We start from the raw sequence: 23,958 nt of genomic DNA, 5'->3' as shown, positions 1-23,958 counted from the left end.
AAGTTAACAAAAATATCCATAAGAACAGTTCCAACATAGATAAATTATATGCAGATTGTTTGGAAAATGAAGCTCATTCTTACAGAAATATGTCACCTTTTTTGTGAAATATAAACTTTTATATATATTTTTCTAGGGAGTTGAAGCCCATCAGAGAGGTGGAGCCTCCCCACTATATATTTTGGAAAAATCCGTTTTTGGATGTTGTCATTGAAAAGTACCTCTTTTGGTACTTTTCTTGAAATTTAAAACAAATTTCATTAAAACAAATGTAATTAAAAACGAAATTCCTCCTCCAAAATTTAAAAAATAAATTCTGCCCCCTCCCCTACCATTTTCGTGTATTGGTGCCACTGCATAAACACTTGAAACCTTGAAAGGTTTTATTGCTATTAAAAAGTTTATAATAAAATAAAAGTTTTTGATGAGAAGTAAAGAGTGATTTTAAAACCTGAAATGAGCATAAATGTCCATATAGTAAGTCAAACTAAAACAAAAAACATCGCTATCAAACAAACGAAAATTAGAATTGATTATAAAATCAAATTTAAAACAACTGGAAAGAAAACTTAGCTATCTTTCTCCTGAAAAATTGGCAGTAGTGTTGTGTTAGAGGAGCCATGGAGCCACTTTATGACTCCATAGAATTGAAGGACTTAAGTGCCTTGTATTGCTCTCGTTCAGAAAAAAGTGCTAAGTACATGTGTGTCTGCTTAAAACTTGTCAGTACAGTGGCGGAGGAGATTGCAGAAGCCAAGAACCCATTCTATTCCCCAAATCGTAGTCTACACATTGAAAATTACTGTATGCTTATGTATTTCTGTAACAAAGTGCTACGTGCCTACCTTTCTGATAAAAATCAGAAAGGTAGTTAGCAGTAGGGAGGGAAGGGAACTTTTCGTGTAACCGAAATTTTGCTGATTGGACCTGACTCGTTTTTGTACCAGCTCAGGGATTAGCTTGTTTTTGTACCGTTTCAGGGCGTAGCTCGTTTTACAGCAATTCAAAAATTCTGTTCTTTTTGCACAGAATCAATTTTCAGCGATTCAGGAAAATTTCGCACTTTGGACTTGGCTCGTGTTTGCGTTGGTTCAGTCTAGAACTTAGGCTTGGATCTTTCTCTATCGTGTAACTTGGAATTTTGTCATTTCAATGCCCAGTTGGGACTTATCCTGCAGAGTTGCCAACTCGCACACTTTTTGTGTGAAATGCACTCTTTTTTTTCATTGCACTCTTTCACACCACGAACCGGATTTGCATTCTTTTTGCCCATTATTTGCTATTTGCACTCTTTTATGAAATGATGATAGAAAAAGTAAGAATCGAAATAAAAAACGGTACTTAACTTGACTACGGTAAAGTCGGCTATAGTTCACGACTAGCTACTTGGACCTCTTAAATTACTTTAAAAACGTTTGGATAAAATTGAGACAGAACTTTAACTAAACATTTGATGCAGTGAACTATAGCTCAGTTAAAGATCTAAGCAATCAAAATAAACACCTGCAAATTCCCAGCAGAGGATTACCTTTTAAGCTAAAAAAAAGAATGATAATCATTATCTAACCCAGTTGATTTAATAGGGAGTCCTCTTCGCCGCGCGCGCGCAGATTTTTTGAGTTGCACTCTTTTTTATGAACCTGTAAATTGCATGCCGATGAGACTGGACCTATGTGTCCACGATCACAGTGGAGTATATGTGGACCTTATTGTGGGCTTCACGAGTCAGTAGGCCGACAATACAAGAAATTGTTTACAATAGATTTTGTCTTCATTGAAACTCCCTTCTCCCTGTCTGGACTTGGCTATGCCTATATGCCTTCTAAGTTTTCGCCCTGTCAGAGATAAGAAAAAATACCCGTTTTCAGGTGTAACGAATCAATGCAGTCAAAAACAGTTTCAAATTTTTGCCTTTATAAATAATGTTAGCTTTCCTTAAGTAAATCTGTTTCTTATTTAGTTTCTGCGGTACTTTTTTTTTTTTTTTTTTTTTTTTTTTTTTTTTTTTTTTTTTATTATTAGTTAAGACTTAGACCTGGGAGTCAGAATTAAGTTCATTTTTGAGATGTTTGTAAATTTTTATTACCGTATCTTGAACTTATGTAATTTCGCACCAATGGAGAATTTCATAGCTTTAGTTCAAGCAAAACTAATCCGAAACATAGTTGAAAAAGTAGGCTAACATTTGACCATATACGGGATAAAGTATATCAGGGGGTGAACTATTTGAGAGGCACAGAAAAACACTGTATCTAGTTGTCGATATCGTTGATCGGTTATTTTTCATTATTATTTTGATAATAATGACGTTATTATATTTATTTCTTTATACGATTTTACATTTAATTTCTGTATTTCTTTATATATATTATATTTATTCCTATTATTTTTCAAAATTCGTGGTCTTTATTAAGATTTTATTGGCCTGGTCTACATACAACTTCAAAATGGATTGGGAAATACGTGTGATGGTTTTACATCATTTTTGCTAGTTTCGTTTTGTATGAATGCTGGTTTTTTATGCTAGTTTCGTTTTGTTTGAATTTTTTGCTATGATTTTTTTTATATCTGAATCAGAGAATCAGGCTTCTTCTAAGCAGGGTGGCCACCCCTAGTCATTTATCACTATTTCTAGTGGTTTTTTATATTCCCTAATGATTTTCTTCTATCTAGTGATTTTTTTTTCTAAAAGTAGTGATTTTTACCTAAATCTCAGGATTTTTCACTATATGGTGCGTAGATTGATGATTCAATCGAATAAATCATACAAGAAGCTAATTAATAAAAAAAAAGCATAAAATAGTGATACACTGCAATTCCTAATATATTACAGATTGAAACTTCTGATTTCCCACCATATGTCCATATCAAACAGTTCGTGGGAACGAACTGTAAGTAAGGAGCGACCCGGCTCAATGGTAACAGAAACTGTAGAAAACGGTATTTTGATACCAATAGATACATCAAAAGAATCATATTTTAATGCTGATTTCAAATACATAATTTTCATCAAGTTTAGTCATACCCATCAAAAGTTATGCGCCTGAGAAAATTTGACTGATTTTCGAAAAAAGGGGGAAAGACCCCTAAAAAATATAGAACCTTAATGAAAATCACACCATCATATTCAGCGTATCAGAGAACCCTGCTATAGAGGTTTCAAGCTCCTATCTACAAAAATGTGGAATTTTGCATTTTTTGCCAGAAGAAAGATCACGGATGCGTGTTTATTTTTTTTTTTTCCAGGGGTAATCGTATCGACCCAGTGGTCCTAGAATATCGTGGAAGGGCTCATTGGAATGGAAATCAAAAGTTCTAGCGCTCTTTTTAAGTGACCCAAAAAAATGGAGGGCAACTAGGCCCCCTCCCACGCTCATTTTTCTTCCTAAGTCATCATATGTGACATCATATTGATATATACAACAAACCTTAATAACCATATTAGCGAAAAATTACATTGACTTCTTTAGTTTCGTCGCCTAAATTAGGGAAAGATCTTTCTGTAAGATTGATTATGTATGCTTAAAACAAAATAAAAAAACGAAACTTATAAAAGTGGAAACTGGTGCTAATCAAACAGTTCGTGGTAACGAACTGTAAGTAAGGAGCGACCCGGCTCAATGGTAACCAAAACTCTAAAAAACGGAATTTTAATACCAATAGATACATCAAAAGAATCAGATTTTAATTCTGATTTCAAATATATAAGTTTCATCAAGTTTAATTTTACCTATAAAAAGTTACTTGCCTGAGAAAATTTGGCTGATTTTCGAAAAAAGGGGGAAATACCCCCTAAAAGCTATAGAACCATAACAAAATCACACCATCATATTCAGCGTATCAGAGAACCCTACTATAGAGGTTTCAAGCTCCTATCTACAAAATGTGGAATTTTGCATTTTTTTGCCAGAAGAAAGATCACGGATGCGTGTTTATTTGTTTTGTTCTTTTTTTTTCTAGGGATGATCGCATCGACCCAGTGGTCCTAGAATATCGTGGAACGGCTCATTGGACTGGAACTTAAAAGTTCTAGTGCCCTTTTTAAGTGAACAAAAAAATGGAGGGCAACTAGGCCCCCTCCCAAGCTCATATTTTTTCCCAAAGTCACCCGATCAAAATTTTGAGATAGCCATTTTGTTCAGCATGTTCAAAAATATGATAAATATGTCTTTTAGGATGATTTGATCCCCCGAAGTCCAGGGGGGACGGGCTGAAAATTATGAACTTTACCCAATGTTAACGTATAGGCTAGTATTGGTTATTGGGAAGTATACAGACGTTTTCAGGCAGGATTTTTTCTGGTAGTGGGGAGGGTCGGGGGTTATGTGGGAGGATCTTTCCATGACGGAAGTTTTCATGGGGGAAGGGACATTGATATGAAGGGGACGCCGGATTTCCCAGCATTGTTTAAAAAAAAGATCAGAATTTAAATACAAAAAAAAGTTTTTCAACTGAAAGTAAGCAGCAACATCAAAACTTAAAACGAAAAGAAAATATTACATATATGATTGGGTTCACCCCCTGGTCAATACCTCGCTCTTTAAGGCAAAGATCTTTTTGTACTTTCATAAGAGTTATTTATTCCAATTAACGACCTTTGTGACTAAGAGGTCATTTTTAAAGAATTGGAACAAAATTCGAACTTTAGCTTAAAGAGCAAGGTATTGACTTGGGGGCGAGCCCCCTAATATACGTATTAGAAATATATGAAGATAGAAGTTCGTTACGTAAGTTAATTCGTAAGTTACGTATATTTATTACTAATAAAAACGTTCGTAAATAAAATTAAACAAGTTTCGAGAAAGCCATTTAACCAAATAAAAGTAAAATTAATACGCAAATTTGTTTTAATTAATCATGTATGGTAAGCCAAAATCAAAACCTGCATTAATTCAAAAACGTTCAAAAATTAAATGAAAAAAGCAAGTTTTTTTAACTGAAAGTAAGGAACGACGTTAAAACTTAAAACGAACAGAAATTATTCCGTATATGAAAGGGGCTGTCCCATCCTCAACGCCTCGCTCTTTACGCTAAAGTTTGACTTTTTCACAACTCTATTTTTTTAAATAAAAAACTTTAGCATAAAGAGCGAGGCGTTGAGGAGGGGACAGCCCCTTTCATATACGGAATAATTTCTGTTCGTTTTAAGTTTTAACGTCTTTCCTTACTTTCAGTAAAAAAAAAACTTGTTCTTTTCATTTAATCAGAAATAGACCCAAGAACGTTATCATCAAGATAATAGGTTAACTTAGTTAATCGCAAAATTGCCAAAATATTCTATACTTCCTAATTCACAACATTTGCTCAGGTCGAATTTTTGTCTTCACATTTATGGTTTTTTCTCTGTAATCTATCTGTTCTAAATTAGATTTTATTACGTTAAAACCGTTGAAAGTGGAGTAAATGTTGGACATGAATACACCCTCTACATCTACAAATAGAACAGAAATGGAGTCATCGAAAAATAAGAAGGTAGGTATACTTTAATATAATTTTCCAAATGAAAAAAGAGACCATTGAAAAAGAAAATAGGACTTAGTGCTTTTTATAACAAGACTTGTAACATAACTAAATAGATTAAGTTGATTGTAGCTTGATGATTGATGTCGGTTGGGATTATCTACTTTGGGAATTGTCTAATGATTTTAATCTTTACTTCTTATATATATAATCGAAACTCCAGATTCTCTTATTTGTAGTTGAAACACCTAATAAGCGCAGATAACGTCCCATTCTTTAAGTTTTTGGATTTATGTGCTAACATATCAAACAGTTTGTGGTAACGAACTGTAAGAATAGAGCTACAAGGCTCAATAGTAACCCAAATTATAGAAACGGAGTTTTAATATCAATCGATGTATCATCGGCTTATTATGTTGATTCAAAATATATAAGATTCATTAAGCTTAGTTTTACCCATAAAAGGGTAAGAAAACTGTGAAAATTTGTCTGGTTTTTGAAAGAGGGAGGACACACCCACTAAAAGTCAAAAAATTTTAATTAAAATCAGACAATCAAATTCGGCGTATCAGAAAACCCTACTCTAGAGTTCAAGCATCTTTCTGCAGAAGTGTTGGACTTTGTGCTAATTGCCAGAAGAATAATCACGGATGCGTGTTAATTTTTTGCTTTTTTTTCAGGGGCGATCGTACCAATGGTCCTAGAACACAGGAGAAAGGGCTCATTGAATGGAAATTAAAATTTCTGGTGTTCCTTTTATTTGACCAAAAAGATCGGACGGCAAGTAGCTCCCCTCCCACGTTCCTTTTTCCCCAAAAATTGTTTGATTAACAGTTTGAGATAGCCATTTTGTTTAGCATAGTTGAAAGGTTCAAAACTATATCTTTAGGTTTAACTGACCCACACAGCCTCTGAGGATATGTCTGGGGATGAAAGTATGCTAAGGATAATTTGCCAAGGATAACAAGGATAATGCACGATCTATGAAAACCAGTTTCATAGCCACAAAGACAAATAAGGGGTGACAGAATGCACTGGACTTGTATAACTTAGGCTCTATATTTGGACATTAGGGGTGAGGGTAATATTAGGTTAAGTTAATTCATCCCCACTTAAAAGTTTCAAGCCAATAGGAAAAAACGTATATTTGTCTCTTACTCTGGCTCCATCTTTGGGGGAACCAAACTTTCTTTTTATCTTTTTCTTGTGCATTGGCTTTTGCACGGTCCAAGGACCTTGACCAATGCCATGTTTAACTTTATTTAGGTTCTATTTCCAGTTCAACCAACGTTTTTTTTTTTCGACTTCGCGTCCCCTTGGCCCAAGAAATAATACATTTAAGTTTCAAGCCAATCGGGAAAATATTCTATGGCACCAGTTGGGGTGGAGTCCCTGCCTCCAGCCTTATTGTTATTGCGTAAGGGTAGGCTATTCTTTGCCAAGGAGCTTATGGGAGTAAATTTCAAGCCGTTCAGAAAAAAGAGTTTTTTTTGGCTCTTGTACGGGGTAAATCAGTACTTTTTTTTGCATCAGGGCTCCCTTGACCCAAGAGAGGGAGCGCCCCCCTAAACCGTTATTTTTGCATTAGGCTGTAAGTTCAAACGGATTGGGAAAACACGTTTTGGTATCCCAAGGCCCAAGGACTACAGAATATAAGTTTCAAGACAATCGAAAGTTGTCATCTTATGGAACACTGGTTTTTGGGGCTCATACCTCTATACTAATTTTTTCTTGATTAAGATTCTCTTGGTTGTTTTAGTTTTTGTACATTCAGAAAAAAAAAGTTGTTGGCTCTTTTTTGGCACTTTGTTCCTATCTCATGGAACCAATATATTGCTTGCGTATTTTCCCTTCTTACGGCTGTAAGTATCGAACTGATCAAGAATATAAGGTTTTTAACTCATCTCTGAGTCCCCAAGCACCCTCCTCCTCCCCATAAAATAAGTATACCGCATGACCCATGGAATGTACCTTGAAAGTTTTAAGCGAGATTATAAACCCAAATTCAATGTAAAATCCTTCCCATCCGCTGAACCATATTTATGGATGTTTCGTCAGTTTTGGACATTTAGCGATCGGAAACTATTGATCAAATTTCATGGAGTGTGTCGGGAGCCTCGTTGAAAAAACGGCATGGGAGGTGGATGGGTTGCCCTCTGATTTTTTTTTGTTCTTAAAAATGTACTAGAATTTTCAGTTTCCATTAAATTGAGCCCCTTTGGAAGTATTCTCGATCACTCCTTCCGGAGGTGATCATGCTCTTACTATAACGAGCAAAAAAAGTGCGAAGAAAAATAGGGAAATGTTTTTGCAAGACAGTGAAGATAATTTGAATGAATATGATAATTTGAATTGAATGAATATTTATTATAAAAAATGAGATTACCTGCCAAAAAGGCGGGATTAGCAATAAGAACGTGTTTTTAAATTATTTTCCTTTCATCTCATTGAATCGCCTTGTTTTACCTCACTTTTTATCAGTCCTGGTTGAACTTCGCTGAAGTAAGGATGATGGGACTGCTTTGAAAAAGTTTAAATTTTTGGTTTGATTGGTTGCATGTTGTTGTAAGTCTTTTATCTTTTATATATTTTTGTCTTATTGAGGACGGCCCTTGGACATAGGGCCAAAATATTCATTCAAATTATCTCCACTGTCTTGCAAAAAGATTTCCCTATTGTTCTTCATGCTTTTGTTGTTCGTTATGGAAACGCAGTGTGGTCTTCGTCATTATTTTTTGCTCTGACTATAAATCTTGCCAAGGCCGTGTTCGGGGGGCAGGGGTTATGAACCCTCCCCTGAAGTGTTTGTCAGACTCGTGAAAACGTAACAAAAATGGATATAAACAAATTTTTATGGGTTTTTATTGTGTAACCTCCCTCCCCGAAAAATTTCCGAGTATAAAATACCCTCCGAAAAAAAAAATCCTTGATACGGCCCTGGACTCTGCTCTTACTACACAGGTATATCCATGTATATGCTAGGTATATCTTTATTTTATGATAAAATATTATCTGAAAGTAATTGAAAAAATACGCTACACTTACTTATTTACATTTACTATACTTACTACACTTACTTATTTGCATCAGCTGAGGGAGGAATTTTTTCCAAAATGCGCACTGTCTCGCCCGCAATCCACGACCAATTGTATTGTTCTTAGGTGCCAGAAATATATACTCTTTCTTTATTGGGTCATATGGAGGCCAGTAATCCCTTGTGTAAATTGAATCAGGACTTTTGTTTGGATTTCTAAAAGAGAAACAGGTTATCGAGTTTAATACAAAATTCAATCACATGTCGAACACGAAGCAAAAACTGTAACTATTATTTCGAGTAATGTTATTGCGATAATGTTAAACTGGAGCTCTACTGGAAACTGAGCTTATCTGAGTTTTATCGAATAGGAAATTGATTGATTTCATGGCTGGCTAAAGATTATTGTAAGCTTTATAAATAAATTTTTAATTTTTGTATGCTAATTAACGGTTTTCTACTCATAGTTCTATTTTGTTGCGTTGGTTTTCTGTTGTCAGCAAAGCCCTGTTTTTTCAGAATTCTACAAATTGGGGAATGGAACGAACCGGTTTATCTGTAGCAGTTTTTCAAAAATACATTGCATAAACTGCGAAGTAGTAATTTCTGTTTCTTTGAAGTTTCAACTTCACCCTTTTTTTAACTAATATCGCTCAGACGTGGTGCTGACTAAGGATAGGTCGATTCGGCTTGGATATGTCTTCAACAAAATGGAAGTTCTAAATGCCCTGTGTGGATTCAAAAAAGGAGATGACAATTCCTGCCTCTGCGGAAAATCTTTCCTCGGAAAATTCACCCCCGGATGATTCTCATCATGTTCCTCTGGACAATTTTGAATGCTCATTAGAAGGGAAATTAAAAGTTCTACTCACCTGTTTAAGTCAGAGGCAATACTATAGCATTGCTTATAGTACACAGCCCTAAGCCTTCAATATATCATTATTTAATTTTTATTTTTCCCAGCATTTATTTTTTTTATTTAGAAGGGATCGTCGTGTAAACTTGGGAGGGGGCTCATTTGATTACAAATTAAAAGTTCGCGCGTCGTTTTCGAAAGTCAAAAATGATTGGACGGAAATCAATGGAGCCCCGTCCCCTACGTCCTTTACCCCAGACGCATCCAATCACAATTTTGAGATAGCCAGTTTGCTCAAACGAGTTCAAAGATCAAATAACCACGCCTCCAGGGTTGACAACTCTCCTTCCAACGCTCGGGACAGGGGCTGTAAGCAATGGAAGTTGCCTAATGTTAATATATAAGGTTTTTATGGGAAAGGTGGTCGTATAAACTTAGGATGGGACTCAGTCAGTCGGAAACCGAAAGCTCCAGTGCCCTTTTTTAAGATTCAAAAATGATCCAAGGGCCACAACCCCAATGCCCCCCCCCCCAATGCATCCGGTTTAAATTTTGAGATAACTGTTTTATTCAAAATAGTTCAAAGGTCAAATGAATATGTCTCCAGGGTTGACAGTACCCCCCTCCCCTAACGTAGCCCCTGATGCAAGGGCTATAAGTTATGTAAGTTGCTCACTGTTAAATTATAAAAAAAAATTTTATTAAGAAAAGAGTACATGTATGATCCTGGACCTCCAAAAAAGCTTAGAGCATTAAGGTGAAACTTTTATGAAATGTTGAGAGGGATGCAAAACATACTTAGTCCTTGCTGGCTGTGAAGAGAGACAATGAGCAATATCAAAGCAATGGCTGATGTTATTAGATTGAAACTTCCAAAGTGTGTTGAGGGGAGTTGAAGAGAGATTGGAGAAAAACTAGCCCCCCCCCCCTCTCCTTGCCCTTTTTATGCGCACTCTCTCCTCAAAACTGGTCAAAATTTTGTAATTGTCATTTTTTTGAAACTAGTCAAAAGGTCTAATCATCCATTGAGGCGTATTTATTGGATCTTCCAATTATGATGAGCCAAATAGCTATATCAGAATTTCACTCAGATGTTTTTGGGGAAAAATGGGAATGGGAAGGGGGTAGTTCTATTTTCTGATTGGTCAAACCAACGGGCACTTTAATTTTTGAACCCTCTCCCAATTTTGAAGGACCATTGGTTCGATACGATTATCCCTGGGGGAACACACACAAAAAACACACGTCCATGATCTTTAAATAACGACGAAGACCGAACTGCCTTTCCATCATAAGAAATAGACTTGGGACTGTTTTAACTTTTCAATTTCAGTTTTTAAAATCTCATTTTATAGTAAGTAGTTTTTATGCGTAGCTTGCTGAGGACGGCTCTTGGATACAAAGCAAAAACATTTTTAAGGCTTATAACAATTTTACTGTCTTAGGTACATTCCCTGTTGATTTTCTTGTTGTTGCTTATATCCTTGATCCTTCTTTGGCAAAAAGTACGGAATTCCAAATATTTCTGGATGAGAGCATCAGGACTCTCTGATTGATACCTGATTTATGTATGTAAAGATATGTATACGTGTATCTATATGTATTTACATGTGTATATTTATGATTTACGAGTCTACTGCTCAGTAGGAGTCTCCCCCGGGCCCCTCAGCGTGTCCCAGGTGGCGATTGGGGAACGCCCTACAGATATGTAGGGAACCTCCAATGGAGGCACGGACCAAGGTGGACTTTGTCCCTGAGGGTTCATTGTAGAGACTATGGAACCCTTGCCTAGGGTCTTAAATGCGGGTGGAGGAGGAAGAAGGCCCCTCATATGTATACTCAACGGAACCCACCAGCATGTGCACACGTCCCAAGAGTTACAAATCTTCTCCAAGTAATGGGTAAAATTGCATGGTAATGCAAAATACCATCGTGGGAGGACCCTCTACAGGAGGACCACTGCGGCAGGGCGTAAAATCAAGATCTATGAGCAACGGCCTCTGCAAAGGCTGCCTCGGCCCCTTTGGGGTACCTGCAAGGCTGGAGATCTTGAGGTCAACTCTATTCCCACTTGAGGAGTGCACAGGATTCTGATTATTGGATAATTATTCTGGGCTTCGTCTGTTTTGGTGGGCATTTTTGGACTAAAAAACCTCTTCCTAGCTAATTTATCAACTATGCGCTGCCTCCTCGTAGTAGCATACTATTTTTAGACATGAATACGTAATGAGTCAGAGGTAATATGCTTGAGACTGTCTGTGCAGGATTTTGACTCTTGTTGATAGAAGAGCATTGCCAAGTTCTGAAAATCATGTTGTGACCTAGATGGGCCCAGGATTGCACAAAGCCTCCATTCATATTGGAGGTCCCAGGGACTTCTCGCTGTCCGGTTCTATACCAGCTTAAGCACTTCGGTGTAGACTTGAGAAGATATATTGGTCTCCGTCCTGTACTGCTATCCGGGACCAGTGCGTTTTCGGAAGCCAAACTAATTTCAATGATTAAAAAAAAAAGAACTTAAAATATTACGACGATAAAAAATAACTATCGTAATGACATTTTGACTGACGGACTCAGACGATTGGAAATGGACTTATTAGGAGTTTCAGAAACTCATATCTAAGCCGTAGGAAGCATGAAATTAGGTGATACAGAATTTGTTTACTCAGGCAGGAAGGATGGGGTTCATTGACAGGGAGTAGGGCTCATGATGAATAAGGAAACTGCAAAGTCTTGTTTTGGCTGGGAAGGTATTAATGATAGAATACTAATAGCTCATTTTATGACTAAAAACTTCAGAGTATCACTTATAGTAGTATATGCTCCTGTAGAATCAACTGACGGAGATGCTAGTAAATCAGGTGAATTTTACTTACAGTTACAGGAGCCAAGAGACAGGATCCAAGGTAGAAATATGGTGTTTTATTTAACGCCCAGGAGATTTTAACGCCCAGGTCGGTAGAAATAGGAATAGATGTTGTCCAAGCCAAGGTAAATTTGGTGTAAGAAAAGAAAACAGCAATGGCTACAGACTGTTGCAATGTTGTACGTATAACAATCTAGTTATAACCAACACGGTGTTTGGTCATAAAACGGCACATAAAGGTGATATCAATAAAGGTGATAAGAGTGTGTATGGTAATTATCGAGGCATTAGTCTGGTCTCTGTAGACAGACAATTACTTAGTAATATGATACTTTTTAGACTCAGAGATGCTGTAGACAAAGTTTGAAAAGAAGAACAGCATGGTTTTAAAAAACGTAGAGGATGTGTCGATCAAATTCTCCCTTTTAGGTTAATAATTGAAAAGTATACCCTCTAGACAATCAATCCCGTTGAAAATTTACCTTGGATAATTACTCTTAACCACTCCACGTGCAAAATTGAGACGGAAAAGAGAAAGCAAGACATATAAAAAGAATTTTGCATAAGAATTCTGACAGTCAATCAGTGTATAATTTCCCCTGACAAGTTCACTCCCTGAAAACTTCCTTCCCCATGGAAAATCCCCCTATGGAAAAACCCCAAGCAGAAAGATTGCCCCTCCCCCCACCCAAACATGTATGCCTACGTCCGAATAACAAATGCTATGCGCAAACAATGAGCAAAGTTTATAACTTAAAGACCTTTCTCCTGGGGCTGTGGAGAGGGGCCATGTTATACCCAAAGGCATAGTTATTGGGCCTTTCAACTATGGTGAACAAAATGGCTGTTGCAAAATTTTGATCGGACGATTTTGGAAAAAAGGGGTGGAGGAGGGGGCCTAGTTGCCCTCCAATTTTTGGTCACTTAAAAAGGGCAACAGAACTGTTAATTTCTGATAAAATGAGCCCTCTCGTGATATTCTATGACCACTGGGTCGATACGATCGCCCCTGGGAAATAAATAAATAAATACGCATCGGTGATCTTTCTTCTGGCAAAAAATACAAAATCCCACGTTTTTGCAGATAGGAGCTTGGAACCTATACAGCAGGGTTCTTGGTTGCGCTAAATCTGTTGGTGTGGTTTTCATTGAGATCACGTGATTTTTAGGGGCTGTTTCTCCCATTTTACGAAAATCCGAAAATTTTCTCAGGCTCATAACCTTTGATGGATAAGACTAAACCTAGTGAAATTAAGATATTTGAAATCAGCACAAAAATTTTATTCTTTTGATATATCTATTGGTACCGTTTTTTAGAGTTTCGGTTACTATTGAGCCGGGTCGCTCCTTACTTACAATTCGTTAACACGAACTGTTTGAAAACCAACAAAATGATCCATATGAAGGGGGATTGATCCCATCCCTACTTAACTCCTGATTTAACACAAAACCAACCGCTAACCTCCTTTTCTGCCTTAACAGCAGCAGTGTTATTCTCGTACATAGTAATCGAACGGTTGCTCATAATCTATAGAATCAAATGGGAAGGAAAACCTATCCTGAACTTAGATTATTTTGATGCTTTAAGTATCCTAGATGAAAGCGTGAGCAAAATGAATGAACTTTTAGAGGTTTCGCGAGTTCAGGGGGCTAGGATAGATTTGAACATAAATGTTAAGAAGACTGAGTCATTAAGGCTAGGAATAAGTGAAGATGGAAAGTTGACGTTGGGTAACGAAAAGATTGATCAGGTGGACAGCTTCAATTAACTTGGTAGTTTAATTAGTAAAGACTGTGGGAACAGTGATGTTGTTAAGAGTAAAATAGCCAAGGCTCAGGGTGTTCTGGTTTTTACAGTAAAATTTTTTTTTGAAGAATAGGAAGATAAGCCTGCAAACAAAGATTAGAATATTTGAAGCTACAGCTACAGTGATAACAGTAGTCAAATATGGCTCTGAAGCATGGGCGCTCAGATAAGCAGATGAAGATTTACTTGATGTTTTCCAAAGAAATTGCCTACGGATTGTTCCGGGTACCCGGATTAATGACAGTATTTCAAACAGTTGAACATACGAAAAATGTGGTCCAATCCTGCTTTCTAGGGCTGTAATGAGAGAAAGGTTGAGATAGCTAGGGCACATTCTGCGAATAAAAGATGACAGATTACCAAAGATTGTTCTTTTCGGCCAATCGTCTAGGCTTAAACGGAAAGCAGGTCGTCCGTGGTTGTGGTGGGAGGATGTCATAAAGAAAGATTTAAAGGAAATGAGAACTTTCTGGGAGGGTTTAAAGAGGGAGGTTTTGAAAATATTGGAAAGGAGAAGGTGTGGGCATAGTTATGTTGACCTCAGGCGGCTTGGTGCTGCGCTGAGTTGTTAGTAGTAGTAGTATCGATGGGATCTCTACAAGCAAAAAACATTTGGCTAGAAAAACATAATTCAAATAATATGAATGGAAGAAAACAGAAAATAAACGTCCATGTGCCCCCACTTCCTGCCCTCCACTCCCAAGAACCATAAGTTGAAGTTTTGAGAATAAAACCTTTTTATTTACTAAAAAGTATACAAGGTTCCTCTAATCAAGGAAAATACGGGAGGACATATTCTAGATGACCTACCCCTCGGAACCACATCAATAAATTTTATCCAATCAGCAATCTGCTATCCCGACATTAGACGCATCTGGGTCCTGAATTTAGCAAAATGCTATTCCGATTTTAGTTTCCGAAGAGTTCGAGGCCAGGTGCACAAGACTTGATTTCTGTGATAACCTTTCTGTCCGAAACTAATCCTTTCCATTTCTTGTGCTGTGGTTCTGTATAGGTTTTCAACCAACTTCACTAATCGCCAGTTCTAAAGGATTTTAAACCTTATTGAAAATAGTTTTGACATAGTTAAAAAAAATTTAAGCTGATTAGGAACTGGGGGTCAGACATGTACGCCGAATTTTATTTCCTGGGTCAAATAATAAAAGTAAATTATTTGATAATTTGAATAGAGTTCCCTGAGATTTAGGGAAATTTAAGATTTCGAGTGGGAGGAGGGCAAGCCGTACCCCCTGCACATGTCCCTGGAGGGATCATTAGGATGTCTGGTTCACAAATTTTCCATTTTTATATCTTTTTTATTTTACTCTTTCACCCCTCCCCATAAACAAGAAACAAAAACCTTAATAAGACAGGCATTTTTTTTTCAGTATTCAACCCTCTTACTTACCATCGTTATCTTTCAACTGATCATTCCTTTCACGTTCTTTTTTCTCCCTTTCCCAAAATTTCTATCCTATTCCCGCAAATTGGCTAAATACTTCCTTTTTTGTTTCTAAGGTAACATTAATTCTCATAGACTAACTTTCTCTCCTATACTTTCTAAGACTTTGAAGGAAGTTTTACAGCAATAGGGCTCTATTCCAGAGGGATTCATGATCCGGAAACTATATCTCCCTTAAGGCTCTATAGCGATTTCCGGTATTCTATTGAATTTGCAACTCTGAAAATTGTTTGCAAGATTGAACCAGAAGCTAAGGAGATGCCCAGTTTCAGAAACCGTACACTAAGTAACATGCGCCATATGTGTTAGAAGCGTACCATGGGCGACAGAAAAACTGGCCCTGCAAGATGTAAACCAGATTGTGAAAAGTGTGAAGCCTTTCCATGGAATTGTTTAGCGAATTAGATTAGAAACATTTTTTAAAGAATATCTCATTGTTAACCTAAGATTTATTAGCCCGTTACTTTGGCTGAGCTAATTCAACCTGACAACAATGCTTTCATTGGGTTTTAACGGAGTTCACGGAGCCATTTTATTAAAAAAAAGTACAAAGTTATGTATTTTCTTCATTATGGATGATTATTTTTACAAATCTTATTAATCTCGAACACAGTGCTCTGATTTTTTTTTCAGAAAATTGGCATACTTTTGAAAATTTCATTTCCCCATTGCATCCTCTTTAATGTTATTAATTTTAACTAATTTAAAATATTAAAAATATTATTAATTGAAAGCCCTTTAAAAAGCGAATTGTCTTTTGACTGAAATTAGAAACCCCTAAAGATTGAAATCCTTGAACATAAGTAAGACCTTCTAAAAACACTTTGTTCCATGACAAATTAGTTGATTTTTAGCTTTTAGAGAAATGAATCCCAGTTTGATAGCTGTGAAGTGAGTCGAATTCTTAATTGCTTCACATTAAATGCTACTCATTGTGGCAGAAAAATTATAATACTAATTTTTGTATTAGGGTACCGATCTTCATTCGGCGATTAGTATTTCTTTAATAAGATTATTCATAATGACATAATTTTTCGTTTTCCGGTGCGTAAAAACGACCTAAATAGGTCAAAACGATCTACATCTTTGGGAAAATTGGTATCATAGATAGATAGATAGGTAAACTTTTATTTTCACTAAAATCTTCATGGCACTGCCAAATTTCTTTAGTATAGTCACATTAAAAAGTATTAGTTACATTATACGAGCATAGAGTCACATTAAAAGTTGAACATTTAAAAAAAAAAAAAAAAAAAAAAAAAAAACTAATCAATCCTCCTGATTTTCGTTGTACATTTTAACAAAACTAGGTATAAAACTTCTCGCTAACCGCTGATGGGCACAGCGTACCGGCTGAAGTTTCTCAACAGGCATTGTAACCCTGCGTTTTGTTGTGGATTGAGGGGGGAAAAGGGTTTTGTGGATTGGGTTGGTCGGAGATTGTCTTCCAAAATCAATGCAGAGTTTGTCTCTTCTTTTTTTCAGAGTTTGCATTTTAAACTTTGTCAGCAGCTCTTCATACGACATTTCTGCCTGCTTTGATACTATCATTAGAGCTCTTTTCTGAACTCTTTCGATCCTGGCGCTTTTTTCAGTCGTCAGTCCAAAATACCATACAGGAGATGCATATTCCAGAATTGGGCAAACAAAAGATGTAAACATTCGGAGGAGGTGATCTGGAGGGGCGCCATGTTTCGACATAAGCTTGAGCATCTGCATCCCAGCATTATCCCTTTTTACTAGACTAGATGTGTTAGCTTCTCATTTTGTATCACTGGTAATAATAACTCCCAAGAGTTTAATCCTCCTGACTTTAAGAGAATCAGAGATAGTTGGTAGAAAATTTGGTTAAAATTGTTACTGTCATATTTGAACTGGAAACTTAAGTCTTCACGTTATCAATTAAAATTTGGGCTTTGCTACATTCATTTGCTTCACAAATTTCTCCAAAGGTAAGGTCGTCAACATATTTCCAGCAGTTTTCACAATCATTAGCAATATTATTGATCTTACCTAGAAAAAGAATAGGACCCAGAATGGTACCTTGAGGTACACCACAAAAAGCTGGCTCGGGTTCAGAGAAAGACGTCTTATATTTTAGAATTTGGAACCTATTTATTATAAAACTCTGAATCATTTTCACTTCAGCAGAATTCCCTCAAACATCATTTAAAAGCTTAGAAATTAAAATATTATGATCAATAAAATCTAAACCCTTTTTAAAATCAATTGTTATTAAGTTTAGCCATTTACCAGGCTCATTAACATGCTTAAAAATAAAATGTAAAAGATTGACTAGATAAAGGGATGTTGATTTATTCTTTCTGTTACCGTACTGATGTGGATCGAGGAGGGGTTCAACTCCAGCTTTTAGCCAATTTGCTACAAAACTTTCGTACATTTTGTTGAACAAGGGGTTCAAAGTGATTGGCCTCACACCATCGAAATTAAGTTCAGTATCTTTTTTAGGGATTAAAGTAACATACCCCGTTTTCCATATCTGTGGGTAAACTGAAGAAGTTGAAATTAAATTAAAAATTTGTGTTAGTGGCTAAGTCAATTTGTCAGGAAACATTTTTATAAGTTCAATCGGAATATCTATGGGAGTTTTACTAATTCGTTTAAGTTAAGGACTTTAGGTTTAAGTTTAGGACTTTAATTAATTTTGGAAAAATAATAATAATAATCTGTATTTAAAAGCCTTTTAAAGCGATATACCAAAAAGGCAAATACTAAAGAAAAATAACACTCCATTTGACATCCTTCCCTTCAATACAAAATTTACTACTGCCACAATATAAAGGGGAGACCCAGACCTCATTAACCCACGAAGCAGCCTATCTTCCCCTTCTTGGATAATTGATCCCCTTAAATGAAAAAGCTTCTTACACTGGAGGAGGAAATGGCCCAACCCATAATCATTCTCCTCACATTTCAAGCAATTACACCCGGCCTCGGGACCTTCCCTCATTTTCCTTACAAGCTTACCATAAACTGAAATGGATAATGTCATCAATATTTCAAATAGCCTAAAGGTTTTACTTTCTGTAGCGAATAAAATGGAATTAAAGTTGTTTTGTGAAAAAGATTAAAAAACTGTCTGTCTTATCATAGACCGAAAGTTGGTCCCCTTGTACTAAGTACCATTATCATAATTTAGGATTGTAATATATATAGATTAATATAATAATATAATGTAATATATAGATTATAAATCTAAGGGCCTTTTTAAGTAACGAAAGAGATCGCGTCTTGCCAAAGTTCTTATTTCTGTTATTTTTTTGGCACAGAGCAACAGGTTTGGATTGATTTTGGCCAGAAAAAGATTGATTGAAAACTTCGAAGCGACAATCAATTAGAACTATGAAAAGGTTCTTGATACAGCCTCCCAGTTTCAAAAGCCAAGTTCCAGCCCTGCCGACTGAACTACGAACTCTACTAATCCAATTTAATCCACTGGATTTTGTAGGACCATAATTGCGTAACTTACAGACCTTTTCCCAGGAACTATGGAGGGTCTGGTCAACACCAAAAGTATGGTTATTGAACCTTTCAACTATGCTGAAAAAGTTGCTGTCTAATAATTCTGATCAGACGACATAGGAGAAGGGAGTCTTTGGGGCGGGGGGGACTATATACCCTTGAATCTTTTTGGTCGCTTAAAAAGGGCACTAGAAATTTTAATTTCCGTTCGAATGAGCTATTAAACAGCTCATTCCGTTCGAATGAGCTATTAAACACCTCTATGTTTTTCTGGTAACTCGCTAGCCCTTGTTAAAAAAAAGGAAAGAAGGACACATCATCGTTACCCATGCAAAAAAAAAAGATTTTCTTTGTTGTTCAAGGTGGGGCCTCTAATAACAATATACAAAATTTTAGACCATACTGATTCCAATAATGCAACTTTGATTTGGACCTGATGCCATTTTCGAGGAGTAACAGGCTCTCTTTCAAAATCATCTAAAATTTGTTGTTTCAATAAATTTTTACTTTTAATATTAACCGAAACAATGGAGTCCGTTGATTTTGAATTAAAATCAAGTAGTTGCAGGCATTTAGACATGGCTAATTGCAAAAGAAGCCAACACAGATAGTGCCAGTAAGTGAGAGGCAAATCTGGAATAAGTCCTTTTCTGGATGTATAAATATGATGTCATTTCATTTGTTGATGATAGAGTTACCATTCCTGAATCATTGTCAAATGGCGATCATTTAAAAATGATGTCATTTCATTTGTCGATGATAGAGTTGCCATTCTTAAATCATTGCCAAATGGTGATTTTTCTCATTAGGCAATTTTTTTTTCAAAATGCGCTTTTGAACTTTTGATTACCATGGGCTGTAGTTTGCTCTTTACTAGGTTACAACTACTGCTGTAACCACGATTGCAGCTACTGATTCAACAACAACAAAAGACACAAATACATGATTGAAAAAAAACACCCGGTACCGATATGCTCGGTACGATACAGTCGATATCAATACGCCCGATACCGATACGCGTAATACCGATACACCCGATACCACGTACAACCTTTCCCCAGGGACTATTGACGGTCATATCATCAAAATAATACTTATTGGACCTCTGAACTATGTTGAACAAAATGGATATCTAAAAATTCTGGATTTGGACGTCCAAAATAAGGACAACTTTGGGGAGAGGGGGTCTGTTGGAGTAGGGGCCCAACTAACCTCCAGTATTTTTGTTCACTTAAAAAAAAGTCACTAGTAAATTTAACTTTCGTTCGAATGAGCCATTAAACATCTCTCTATGATGTTCTGGTCATCTGCTAGCCCTGGTAGAAACCAAAGCAGACCCATCAGTGCTAACCATGCAAAAAAGTGATTTACCTTGGTGTTCAAGGTCGAGGACTGTAATTAATCGACTAATTACTTTCACTTATTTGTTTTAGCGTTTTGAAGTGGCGACACTGACAAAATAAGATACTACCCTAAAAACTTCATAATCTGAAACAACCCAAAAAACAGACCTTAGAAAGATAGGGATTTCGAGAATTAATAGAACTAAGATAGGTTCAGGGGGTCATCTTATTTCTCTTTCTGCTTTCAAAGATTTTGACCAATAATTGTTTGAACAAAGAAAATCCAGAGTGAAATACACAGGGTGCCGCAAGCCGAACTGTGCAGGAAGTGCGACTAGGACGTCAAAGGTTCAAGTCCTTAAAGGGCTTTTTTTAATCATGGTTCTGTGCCTTCTATATTACTATGTGGATAACCTGTATTTGTTAAGGCAGATCACGGTAATTCTTAACCTATGTTGTTTTTCCTACTGCGCCAAAAAATTACGACTTATCGGCAAAACTGGAGCGATTTTCAGCTTAATTTTTTTCTGATAATTTTTGGATGAAAAAACTTGGCTTTTGTTTTACATTTTCTTTTAGTATTTCGAAAAAAAATAAATCAAGTTATTCGAATTCGTCAGTTCATTATTTCTTTTGGTTCCCATAGTCTTCAAAAAAAGAGTTTCATATATAGCCTAGTATTTGTTATTGGGAAATATTCAGACATTTTCTTTGGTGGGATTTTCCAGGAGAAAATTTACAAGGGGAACGGGAATTTTCAAGCATTATTTAAAAACCGTCACAAATTAAATTAAAAAAAATCAACTGGAAGTAAGGAATAACATTAAAACTTAAAACAACCAGAAATTATTCTGTAAATGAAGGGGGATTTTGCTTCTACTGTACTAAAACTCTTAAATTGTTTTGTGTTATCAGTAAAGCGCTAGTTTTCTATAATCATACAAACATACCAAAATAAGCTTTAGCTTATTTAAATCCAGCAATAAGTTTTGTTCGCTTTAAGTTTCAACTTCGCTCTTTACTTCCCTTAGGAAAAAAAGGTTATTTTTTAAATTAATGAAAGTAAAGAGCGATATTGAAGTTAAGAACTAAAAATTATTACTTTGTAGCATATAAGGCACATACCTATAAAACAGTTTCAAATAAACCGACTGATGATGTGTCCCACAGTAAGATTATGCTAAACTATCTCTTTATTGAAAACACAAAACCCACACATAGTAAAGAATACTTTATTTTTAAATTACAAACAGTATCCTAAAGGGCTTTACTTTTCTAGCGTAAGAAACACCCTACATTACTTTGTGCTTGCAGTAAAGCGCTACGTATTCTTGTATAATCCTACAAACATAGAGAAATACCATGAAAATGGTTTTCAAATTGTTTTTATTTTTAAATTGTTTTTAATTTATTATTATAATTTTTTTATTTGATTTAATTATTTTATTATATTATTTCTATTTATGTGTTTTGTTTATTATAAATTATAATAATTTTTGATATTAATAAAAAAAAATTTGTATTTAAAATAATTTTTTTTTTTACTTTGAATACTTTATTTTTAAGTTGCTTCCAGTAAAGCGCTACATAGTTTTGCATAGCCAACAAACATAGTGAAATATCATGAAGTCAGTTATTAAATTACGTTTATTTTTAAATTGTCTACATTTTTATTATTATCATCATTTAACTATTTATTTTGTTATATAATTTTTATTTATATATTTTATTTAATTATGAATTATGATTATTTTTATAATTATTTTTATTATTGTAATCTATTATTTAAAAATCAAAATTATTTTTATTTCGAATATTTTATTTTTAAACTGTGCTTCCAGTAAAGCACTACATAGTTAGCGCTACAAATATAGGGGAATATAATGAAATATGTTTTTAAAGTGTGTGTATTTTTAAATTGTTTTTATTTTCAACCTTATAATTTATTTATTTATTATTTTATTGTCTTTATATACTTTATATATTTATTTTATTACAAATTATAATTGTTTTTATTATTATTAAAAGTAATTTTCATTTAAAAATAAAAATTATTTTTATTTTGAATACTTCATTTTTCAATCGTGTTTCCAGTAAAGCGCTACATAGTTGTGCACAATCCTATAAACATAGGGAAATATCATGAAATCGGTTTATCCAAACAAGTTTTGCAGATGTATGCATACGCTATGGAGCAATAAATTTTAGCTCGCAAGCAAATTTAGCTCTGAGGAAGATTGATGAGACAATAAAAAGGAAACATAAATCAACAGAGAAGAAAGAGTTACGAGGGAAAGGATAATTTACTCGAAAAATTCCATCCGTCAAAATGAAAAGGATATACGTGCATTTAATTATTCTAATAAAGCTCGATTCGACAGCTTATGGGTGTGGTTGTTATCAGCGTCTTGGGTATACAGCGTAACGCTGCACATTCTATGTCTAAGAATTAATTAGGAATGCATTAAAATTTGGGTTTGAAACTAGTGCGACACAATTGTATACCCAAGCATCGTTTACCTGGCATCGTACACATAAAAAGGAATTTGGCAATATGGCGTGACAGCACACACTCTATTTGAAGAAATTATTAAATGATGTAAAAATAAAAAGCAAATATAAACCTACAGGAAAGAAGGAATTAAAAGAGAAACGAAAATTTGTTCAAAAAATTCCAATCGTAAAAGATCGTAAAAATGTAATCGTAAAAATGTAAAATAAACTACGCATATCTAATTATTTTGAAAAACCGTAATTTAAAAGCTTACGGCTGTAGCAGGGCCGTATCCAGGATTTTTGTTCAGGGGGGGTTTTACTAATTTTGGACTTTTTTTGGGGGGGGTTTACTAATTTTAGAATCAGTTTTCGACTAACTTTTACTGATTTTTACCTAGGATTTACTAATTTTCGACTTACTTTCGAGTCGGTCAAAATTTCGGGGGGGGGGGGGGTTCAAACCGGGTAACCCCCCCTGGATACGGCCTTGGCTGTAGTTGTTACCAACGATTTGGATCACAGTTTATATAATTAGTTTATAATCAGTTTAGATAATTATATAAACAGTGATTTGGATATACAGTGTAATATTGCAATTTCTATGTGTAAGAATTACTTAGAATTAAATGAAAGTTCGTGCTTAAAATATGTTCAAAACAATCGTATACCCAAGCATCGTACACCCAGCATTGAATACCTAACCAGGAATTTGAGTATACGGTGTAGTAACACACATTCTATTTGTAGAAATCATAAAATAACGAGAAAATAAAAACAAGATATAAATCTACAAGGATGAATAAATTAAAAAAGAAAAAAAAATCTTGTTCAAGAAAATTTCAGCTGTCAAAATTTAAAAGGTTATGTGTATATCTAATTATCCTGAGAAACGATGATGGGAAAACTTATGAAATAGTTAGTTACTAGCAATTTGGAAACGATGTAATGTGGTATATTTGATTTTTTAGAATTAATTAGTAATAAATATAACTTTTGGTTTAAATACGAGTGAACCAATCGAATATTCAAGAACTGTTTACCCAGCATCGTATGGCTGGCTAACCAGGAATTTTAGTTTAATAGTATACATTTTATTTGTAGAAATCATAAAATGACAAGAAAATAAAAACAAAATATAAATCTACAAAGAA

The 23,958-nt window shown here is 35.2% G+C and overlaps 1 protein-coding gene across 2 annotated transcripts in view; it reads right to left on the bottom strand.

Annotated features, from left to right (window-relative positions):
• The window catches only part of LOC148941144 (acetylcholinesterase-like), a 144,913-nt gene that overhangs the window by 36,795 nt on the left and 84,160 nt on the right, over positions 1–23,958 (bottom strand). For both annotated transcript variants that reach the window (XM_089103844.1, XM_089103845.1), the window contains exon 3: positions 8,538–8,710. In XM_089103844.1, coding sequence (XP_088959970.1) covers positions 8,538–8,710 — 173 coding nt within the window. The remainder of the gene's footprint in view (positions 1–8,537; positions 8,711–23,958) is intronic.

Source organism: Artemia sp. Qi Xiang Cuo, chromosome 18 (assembly GCF_049724085.1).
Source record: "Artemia sp. Qi Xiang Cuo chromosome 18, ASM4972408v1, whole genome shotgun sequence".
Classification (NCBI taxonomy): Eukaryota; Metazoa; Arthropoda; class Branchiopoda; order Anostraca; family Artemiidae; genus Artemia; species Artemia sp. Qi Xiang Cuo.
Note: the sequence above shows the minus strand (reverse complement) of the source record. Positions and strands in the feature narration are given on the sequence as shown.